General features: G+C 45.8%; 1 protein-coding gene and 1 long non-coding RNA gene across 2 annotated transcripts; both read right to left on the bottom strand.

The window, feature by feature from the left end:
• Positions 1-3,209: 3,209 nt before the first annotated feature.
• On the bottom strand, positions 3,210-3,725 carry LOC120684902. The gene has a single exon (XM_039966766.1). The coding sequence runs from the start codon at positions 3,723-3,725 to the stop codon at positions 3,210-3,212; it is 516 nt and encodes a 171-aa protein (XP_039822700.1).
• Positions 3,726-8,075: 4,350 nt separating this feature from the next.
• Positions 8,076-9,673, bottom strand: LOC120684514. The gene is made up of 2 exons (XR_005679330.1): positions 8,744-9,673; positions 8,076-8,474 (listed from the first exon to the last, which is right to left on the bottom strand). It is a non-coding gene; the product is annotated as an uncharacterized LOC120684514 (long non-coding RNA).
• Between the last annotated feature and the right edge of the window lie 752 nt (positions 9,674-10,425).

The following is a 10,425-nucleotide window of genomic DNA, read 5'->3' as shown; positions in this document are numbered from 1 at the left end:
AAATGTGCACGGTGGCACCTGAGTCAATCCACCAAGTATTAGGAGAAAAATTCACTAAGAATGATTCATCAATAAAAGATACATAATCAGTAATTGTACCTTTGTTCTTAAGCCACTCCTTAAATCTATGGCAATCCTTCTGCTCATGTTTAGGTGACTTGCAGAACTTGCACAGCCTCTCATTAGAGGTCTTCTTATGTGACACGGCCTTGCTCTTATGGCCCTTAAACTTTCTCTTATGCTGCCTGCTGCTGCCAGACTCAGCCTGATGCTAGGAGTGTTGCTCATGCTAACACGCCCAAAGCGCTCACTGACCATGTTGACAGCATCTTTCATCCTCTCAGCTTTCTGCCTTTCTTCTTCCTCAACACAGTAGCTAATGAGCTCAGCCATGCTCCAAGTCGCCTTCTGAGTGTTGTAGCTTATTTTGAAGGGACTGTACTGTACTGGCAGAGAAGTCATGATGAAGTGCACCAGAAAACCATCAGAGATAGCCATATCCAGTGTCTTCAGCTTATTTGCCATGTCACACATGCTCATAATGTGCTCCCTGATTCTACTTTGCCCATCATACTGTGAAGTCAGCATCTTCATGATCAGGGTGCTAGCATAAGTCTTGGAAAAACTCTTAAAGTTCTCCTCCACCTTGGCAAGGTATACCTTGGCGCTCAGATCATTACCATCCTGGTCCTTATCAGGAATAGCACCACAGATGGCCAGAGTGATCGTGTTCTTAATGATCATGTTGGTCATCCTGTCTGATCTCTCCCACTTCTCAATAGCAGTACGATCACCATTGGGATCAGCGGGCTCTGCTGGCTTGTCTTGACGTAAGGCGAGATCATACTCGCACACAGCAATGGCCACCTGAACATCTTTATACGAGCTGGGGTAGTTGTAAGGATCACCGGGGTGTCCGACCCTAGAGGGGGAGGGGGTGAATAGGGTCGCTAATCGCTTTTCTATCCTAGGGCTCAATCTAATTGCATTAGATAAACCTAACACGTCCTACACATGCTAGTTATGACTAAGGTTTATCTATGCTACCCTCTACTTACCCCAAAAGACTTGCAACCTATAGTCAAACCTAATCAAACTAACTAGGAAAGTAAAGGTAAGCAAGAAAGAGTAAATGCGGAAACGTAAAGCGGTAAGTAAAGCGGTAAGGGAGAGGATATGCAAACTCCCGTGAAGACACCAAGACACACGATTTAACGTGGTTCGGTTAGGACACCAAAGTCCCTCCCTACGTCCACGGCCACTTGCTCACAAAGAACAAGTGTGATACCGAGTCTCTTCGCTTGATCACCGTCTTGCCACGCCTCCAAGGCTCCCGACAAGCAAAGGCTAAGTGACACCAAGTCACAAAGACGAGGTCACCGCCACCGTCTATCTCGAAGCGTCACCACGGCACCGTCTTCACTATCTTGGAGCTTTAACACCAAGTAGGGGCCTCCTTCCCCGCACAAAGTGTCGTTGCCACTCCACACCAAGTCGGAGGGTCACACGACGAGTACAAGTGTTTGCTTGCCGCAGCAAGACTTCTCTTAAGGGAGCTCTCGCAAGAACTAATCCCTATTACAAGCACTAAGCACTCTCACAAGTGTGCTTAAGCCTATATGATGTACAATGAAGCTCTATGGTGGTTGGAGATGTTCTTGGGTGTGTTTGGAATGTTCAGCAACTCCAGCACACTTCAAATGGACGGGGTGAGGCGTATATATAGGCCACCAAGTCTTGTAGCCGTTGCTCCAACGGTCAGCTGAAAAACTGCGTATCACCGGAAGAACCGATGCCTCTTGGTGGGGTAGCGTCGGTTCATCCGGTCACTCACAACATGAAGTAGCCGTTGAAGTCCTGACAGCAGACGCAGAGACCACCGGTTGAACCGATGCAATGCACCGATGCCTCACCGGTTCAACCGGTGCTGAAAGAATCTTCTCCTGGACGCTGACGTCATTACACCGGTGGTATGCACCGATGCACCGTCGGTTGAACCGGTGCTGAAGAAACTTCTCCTGGGCACTTGACATCGTCTCTGGTACAAAGGACGCCCAATGCACCGATGCCCTATTTTGGACCGTCGGTTCAACCGGTGCCTATAGGCTGACTTGGCTTCGATTCCCTTCTGCACCAAGGTATTATGGCGTCGGTTCTTCCGACTACCACCGGATGCTCCGATGCCCTGGCGTCGGTTCTTCCGGTGCTCCTGAATCGAAGAGCTTTCAGGGCGCTGCCCTGAGACCCGCGAGGGGCGGCTCCCCCTCGACCCCCGTCCGCTAACCGGGTAGCGGAACCCCCGTAGGGGCGGCCCTTCGGGCCTAGCTTCGCCTCTCTTCTCTTTGTCATCCCTTGAACCTAAAAGCCTGAGTATATCATCTAAGCAAACACATTAGTTCAAGTGTTGCGTGTGTCATCAATCGCCAAAACATTATATTGAAATATGGCATGAGAGGCCATTTTCGCTACAGTAGTTGGTGCCATTTAGGGGCTCAATGGACTTCAGGTAGCCCGTCACAGTGTTCACTAAAAATCATGAGAACAATAACTTAATTAAACTCACAATTAAGATGCGCATAAGAAGTATGAAATTAACCCTACGATGGTCCGATTAAAATCATACATAAATTTCAATTTGCATCACCGATGGGGAAAACAAACGAAATTTAAAATTAAAACTCATAATTAAATCAACGATTGTCAGAATTAATTACAAGTGCTCTAAATAAACTTCCCGATGGTTCCATTTAAATAGAGTGCATCTTAATTCTTATGGTGGATGAACATAATTTCCAGTGAATAAATGCAATTAAAACATAATTAAAAAGCATTTACATAACTCATGGAAATTAATTAACATAATTCTGGTAATAATAAGTGCAACAGAAATAATTAAAGCCTTTAAACATAACAGCAATTAAAAATTGAGCTTAAATCATAAGAAACAGTAATAGAAAAGGCTTTAAACATTAACCGGGACTAAAAGACATAAATCTGAACCAAAAACAAAAACGGCCCAAAATTTCCCCTCCTTGCGCGGCCCGTTAAGCTGCTGCGCGGCCCAGTCCGGCCCATCCCGCGAAACCCTAATGCGGTGAAATATGGACCGTCCATTGTGATCTGAGGGCCACGAACTAATGTAGCTTCATATAAAAGAGAGGAGACCTGTCTGAACCCTAACATCTTTCTCACTTTCCCTTTCTCTTCAGTCAGAGCGCAGCCGCTCCTTCCTCATGGCACAGCCGCCGGTCGGTCTGGTGGCGAACGCCGTGCCTCCGGCCAGACTCGGGCCGGCCGCCACCTTGGGGCGCGAGCCCTGCAGCATGCGCGGGCGGTAGGGGCACTGGCTCTGCTGCATGCGCGGGCTGCGCCTGCCGCTTTGCATCTCGGGCCGGCCGGCCGGCCGCCTCGCGGGCCCTGCAGGCCGCTGCAGGAGCGCATGCGCGGGAGCCTGGGGCCGCCGCCGCCTGAAGCGCAGGCCCAGCAGTGCACCCACCCCGGCCGCGAGCGCCGGCCACCGCCTGATGCGCGGTGCGGAGCGGGCCCCGCCCGAGAGCGCCGGCCGCCGCTTGACGCGTCGCGTGCGCGCCACTGATGCGCCTCCTGATGGCGCGCTGATGCGCCTCTGCAGGTCCTTCCGCCGGCGCCGCGTGCGACCGAATCGCGCGCGGCTCTGTCGGTGGGTCCTGCAATGGTGCTTGCTCGTGGCTTGCAAACCAACTCATGGCCGCAGTCAAGGTAAGATTCAATCTTAGGGTTAGGGTTCATGAGGACTTTGGGGATTTCTTAATGCGATCTGAAATTTGACTATTCCCCTTCTTCTCAAATGCTGACTGATGCATCTAATTTCATGGATCTAAGAACTAATTTGCGGAAATTGATTTAACAGAGATCTAATTTGGGGAACAGATTAAGTAGCAGTAAACCCTAACCTTAATTGCATAGCTAATCATCAATTTGTCTCGGTTTAACCATGAATTAGCATAAACATTAATGATTTGCATCTAATCCGAGACACTTAGCATAAACAGATCAAGATTAATCTTAAACTTGACCTAAACTGAATTAGATTAGATCTAATCTCGTGATCAGAAACTTAATTAACCATGATTTAGATCTAATCACGCATGATTAACACATAAAAGTCATTCTGCAGGATCTAATTGCATCTAAACCGACGAAAACAGAGGCATAAACATGGCTCAAAATTGACCGTGCATGACTAGGTTAAGATGGCTCTGATACCGATTGTTAGAATTGCCAAAACTTAATATTAGTGGCACGTTACCCAGAATCTTAACATAACCTAGTTCATGACAAATCAATCTAATGCGGAATAAATTGGTAAACACTATACCAGCGTTAGCAGTTGCAGCAGTCATTTACGCCTGATCCGTAGAGGAAGTAGGCGTTCTTGTCGGTGTAGGAGATGGAGCAGCGAATCGGCATCCTTCGGGCGCCAAACGGGAGTGCTTGGCCTTCCAAACCCCTCCAGTGCCCTTAGCGATCAGACTAGCGATGGCTAGGGTTTTAGGATGACGTGAATTGATGATTAAGGTGCTAACCACGACCTTATATTTATAGGCACTGTGGGGCTGGGGCCAGTCTCTGGAAACAGGCCTAATGGGCCTGCTGATCACAGCCCATTAGGGTTTTATCGTTAGGTTTCCTTAATTGCGTTTAGATGGTTTAAACACTTCCTTAATAGTGAAGATCACAAATATCTTAACTGAAATTTATTTCCAACACTTCGCACCTACCTTAAACTTCAAATGCATTATGGTGTGTGCAGGAAAAACAACGACAAACGTTTTTGTGACCAAACCACCAATTGTTCCATGAAAAATCTGAAATTCTGTAAGCTCCGTTGTGACGGACACAAAGGAACTGAGGGATAAATTAAAATCTGTCTTGACTTCACATATGACCACTTCTATTCTGGCCTCCATTCCAGCCTCCACAAATGTCAAACACATGTCAACTGCACCACAGCTGCCATTAAAGCGAAGTACGAATGGTCTTGTTGGTATGCGTTGGGTTAATTGTTCTACTCCATCAATCAGCTGAAGGTCATCTTCCTCTTTTTATCCGGTCTTGATCCTCATGTCGAACTCCATTAAAATATCAGAAAGCAACAGAATGCCTCTTTTAGGCCCAGACATCTCCACGAGAGAACCCTGCAAAACATTGCATAGCAAAATACTTATAAATTATCTGAAGCTAAATACTATCGTTACAAGCCAGATGCCAATAGACCTCAAATAGTAGCTGAAATTTTAAACCCTAAAAACAATAACAAAGAGTTGTGTTTTCCTTCAACGATCCCTTCACTACCAAAAGGCCAAGCTTGCTATGTTAATCATCACTTCTCTGATTTTTAGAAGAGACACTCCATGGTGCTTGGTATATTTCTAGGGAAAAAATGGACTTTATACTGTGTTACATCTCAATTTAATAGGAGTTCCTGCAAATGGTTTGGAAACCAAATTATACCCACACCAATTCATTCTCATTAGTAAAATTAATATTACCCACACCACTCCAAACCACCACCACAAACCAATCTAACCCAAACATTTTAGCTTATGATGTAATAAACTATTAGCCAAACTATGGTTACAACCCAATAAAAACCCATTTCCCAAAAAATAAATTATAGTGTAGATTTTGCCACACCATTTTGCACAAAGTAACTATCAGTTATACCGAGTCATCTCCAATAAATTTCAGTCAAGTTCGATAAGATTTTATAGTGTGAACGCGAGATTTTATTTCTACGGTCCGGCTCTTGACGTGGGACCCACGTATAATTCTAGCCACACTGCTTTGCACAAAGTAGCTGCTAGTCATACCGAGTCATGTCCAACAAATTTCAGTCAATTTTGATAAAATTTTATAGTGTGAATGCGAGGTTTTATTTTTAGGGTCCGGCTCTTGACGTGGGACTCACGTGTAATTCTAACCACGCTACTTTGCACAGAGTAGCTGCTAGTCATACCGAGTCATCTTCAATAAATTTTAGTCAATTTCGATAAAATTTTGTAGTGTGAACGCGAGTTTTTATTTTTAGAGTCCGGCTCTTGATGTGGGACCCACATTTAATTCAAGCCACGCTGCTTTGCACAGAGTAGCTCCTAGTCATACTGAGTCATCTTCAACAAATTTCAGTTAAGTTCGATAAAGTTTTATAATGTGAACGCGAGGTTTTATTTTTAGGGTCCGGCTCTTGACGTGGGACTCATGTGTAATTCTAGCCACACTGTTTTGCATAAAGTAGCTGTTAGTCATATTGAGCCATTTTCAACAAATTTCAGTCAATTTCGATAAAATTTTATAATGTGAACCATAGTCACAGGATTCGGGGTCGATGCCTCGTCCCTCGACCCGGGAACGTCGTTCCGATTCGAGGGTCGGGGTCGAAGAGGGTCAGTGTCCCATTTAAGGTTGGATCGTGTCCCGGTTTGAAAGGGGTCGCAGCCCCATTGCTAGCAGATTTAATTGGGATAAGGAGGTTAAGGACAGTGGATTGGTGTGGTTTTTGTTAGACAATGAGCTGAGTACGTGTAGCATGGTCTAAATGTACTCTTTTATATGTTTCTTATATGGTTGTGCAGATTAGTTTCTTCATTAGTAGCACATATATAGTTTTTATCTTTATCGACCCGAAGATATCGACCCCGATGAATCAGGGTCGCATCCCACATAATAATTAATCGTTCCATAGATGTATACCCCCTTCGTACCACAATTTTATAAAATGACGACCCTCGACTCCGTTCCTCGACCCGGTCGACCCAGGAACTTTGTGACTATGATGTGAACGCGAGTTTTTATTTTTAAGGTCCGGCTCTTACGGGACCGACATTTATATATAATCATACTGTTTTGCATAAAGAATCTATTTCAACCCACCCCAATCCACTCCAATCCATATTTACATAGAGCCCACTCCACCCCACCCCATTAGATAATATAACCCATTTGAATCCACCCAAACACCATCCATATCAAAACCCAATCCATTAAACCCATTTCAACCCAAACCATTAGCAGGTTGACTTCTGAGTAACCCTAGTAAAAAACTAAAACCCCAACATATCCATCCTCCATCCCATGTACTATGCCAGCTTTGTGATTAAAGGATAATAGTTGTAGCCATGAGAAAGTATGTAGGTTTCATCTCATTGCTGCTATTGAGCATATCCACATAAGTTGTACATATGCACCTGCTGTATGATGACTGGATTATCCCTGCTACGATTGAAAACATAATTAAGTAGCAAGGTCCCGGGCCGCCATGTATCCATATAACTGTATGCTGCCACTGTTGACAGGAGTTTTAGCCAACTTTAATGAGAAAATCTGGAGCATGGGAGCATGCACATGTTCCACGCAGTTTTCCTCGTCAGGATAGCAAGGTCCCTTCGAAGTCTACTCAAGCTCCCACACAGCTTCACATGTAAAAAATGTTAGTGACATGGCAACACATAAATAATTCTAATTCATACCAAAAGGTCTATTAGAGTACAAGACCATGACACAGTACAGAAATACAGAAAGCCAACCAGTTGTTTAGTCCCTTATCCACACAGTAAAAACAGTCATCCAGTCCACCCAACATGGCTTGGCAATAGGCACTACCAATTCCTCTGTGCTCAAATTTCAGCTTGAGTTTTAGGCCCACAAGGCAAGGAAGGCAGGTATGGGTTGGAATCATGGTTTTAAAGGCATCTCCTAGTCATCCAGGCGAGGAAAGTTTCTGGGCCTCGAGGTATATGTTACCATTTCATATATGATGTGCCCTAGCAGTGCTAATTAAGTCATGGCGCTAGAGAGTAGTTTTTGGCTATTCAGACATTTCAGATTTGCTCCTTTACTACTTCATATTGTGCACTAGTAGTCTAGTACTCTAGTAGCACTACTTATCATCCTTATCATTGTTTTTGAGGCGTTGCGGCGTCACGCGGCACCCTACCCCCTTCACAACGCCTAGGCGTTTATGGCGGACGCCTAGGCGACACCATACACACATTCTAGGCGCCTTATGATCATCTTAATATATAATACTACTAAAATTCAGAAGCAAATCGTGCCTTAATATTGCCAAGTCTTAGCAAAACAGAAAATCTGAAATCTCTCATCACTCAATAGCATAAGTGCAGATCTGAAATCTCTAGTCAGGATCATCTAGGGATGATGATTCAAGCAGTTTTCCATCTCCACTCTAATTGCAGTGGTAGTTTTCATGCACTTCCTTGTATCTGGGAAGCCACCTGCCAGATGTTTCTTCAGCCTTTTTATCCCTCCAGTAAGTGAGACATCACAAAGAGTGCATGCCACCACATCTTTGTTTTGAAGGTTTGGCCAGTACCCATACTTCCATCCTGGATCAGCAGACTTGCCCTTCCGAGCTAAATCAGTCCTGGGATCATAATTGCTGATGATGGAAGATGAACTTGCCATTGTGCTATCAGCTGTAAAAACAAAGAACTCGAGCACTTCCAGTCACCTCCATATAACAAAGCACGAGAGACAGGAAAAGAAACAGAGGAAGAGGAGGGAAGCAGGGCTGCAGAGGAAGCGGGAGGGAAAGCTGACAGCAGAGTACACGCCTCAAAGATTTGGGAAAGCAGAGGAGGCATAAAGCAGGGCTGCAGAGGAGGAAGGAGGGAAAGCAGACAGCAGAGTAATGCCTCAAAGATTTGGGAAAGCAGAGGAGGCATGCCAGGCGGAAGGGAAGTACTCGACGGAGGCGCAGACAGCAGGCGGGCCGACGGAGGTGCAGACGATGCTGGAGCGGATCCACGGCAGGTGCGGACGGCCAAGCGGAGATGCAGGGCCGGCCGGCCGGTGAACTCAAACACAAGAGCAGCAAAGCGGAGGTCAAGGACAAGATCCGTCCGCCATCTTCTCTCTTCCTCCCCCCTCGCGCCTATCTGGGAAGATGCGCGGTCGATTTCCCGCGCGTCGTGCTTTACCCGCGGGGCGCGCAGTCAATTTCCCGCGCATCGTGCTTTTCTCGCGGGGCGCGCGGTCGATTTCGCGGGGCGCTGTTTTAGGCGTCCGCGCGACGCCATTCACGATTAGGCGGACGCCATACTAGGGAGGCCGTGGCGCCCCCGACGCCTGGAGCCTCTGGCATGCCCCGACGCCTAAGCGTCGCCTCAAAAACAATGATCCTTATTATGGTCTACAATTATGTATGTGTGCTAAGAATTGGTAATATTAAGGTCTGATTTGGTTCTGAATTTGAGTGCCATTGTATACGATATTCTTATGACATTGCCTAGGCGTCCGCCTTACTCGCATAGGCATCCAGAAGGTGGTCAGTCGCCTCACCATGCCCTAACACCTTTTAAGCAATGGTTGGAATTGGTTGCCTGGTACACGACGAGCTCATCTACAATGGATTCAGAGAAGGGTAGGCCACGACGGCGCTGCAGGTGGTACAGACCACAGAGGCAACACACGAGCACACATGGGCATTGTGTGCACTAGTACCTTTGCAATGTGGCATGTGCCAAGCTCAGCAGCAGCCTCCAACATGGGATGGACCTGAGATGAAGTGAGAGGGGAAGACAGATACAACAGCAAGCAGTAGATCAGCGAGAGCTGAGTTTCTACAATGCCAAAAAATTTGGATATCCCGGCTTGGGGGAAACAGTATATCTCACCTCATCAAAAGGGGAAAATGAAAATGGTCAGGAGACACCATAATCATCTCCATCCCAATTTCACATCTACAACCCATTTTTTCATCTCGCTTTTAAACTTGCCCAAATATACAAATATGAGCTTTGGGTCAAATCTACAAAACAGGGTAAAACGGTATGGAATTTATCCCGACTGTTTTCAACCCTACGTGGAGAAAGGTCAGGATTAAAAGCTGAAGCCACTGCAAAATTGAAAGAGGAATCGACTTTGTTGAGTACCTAATCCATTTCCTTGGTGGTATTCGAATCGTGTAGGTGCTAATCGATCTGTTTGCCAAACTCAAAGTGAAGAGTAAATGAGCAGCTACGTGTAGTAGTAGCCCTACTTCTATACCAGCTAATAGTTAATATGTTAATGAGTCCATGCCAACTGTAGAAGAGCAGAGTAGCTCTGGAACTCCAGCTAATGCAAAGCTATGATGGTTATACAAGTATGTCAGTGGTTGTTGTCTATACATTTGAGGTCAGCATGCACTCAAGAGGTGCGAGCTAAGACCAAATGTGAATTGTACTTCTATACTAACTAGTAGTTTAATATGTTAATGAGGCCATGCCAACTGTAGAAGAGCAGAGTAGCTCTGGAACTCCAGCTAATGCAAAGCTTGGAAAGCTATAACGGTTATACAAGTATGTCAGTGGTTGTGGTCTCCACATTGTGGTCAGCGTGTACTCCAGAGGTGTGAGCTGAGACCAAACGTGAATTGAAGAGACA

The sequence above is a fragment of the Panicum virgatum genome, chromosome 8N, assembly GCF_016808335.1.
Source record: "Panicum virgatum strain AP13 chromosome 8N, P.virgatum_v5, whole genome shotgun sequence".
Taxonomy (NCBI): domain Eukaryota; kingdom Viridiplantae; phylum Streptophyta; class Magnoliopsida; order Poales; family Poaceae; genus Panicum; species Panicum virgatum.
This window is presented reverse-complemented; position numbering and strand designations above follow the sequence as displayed.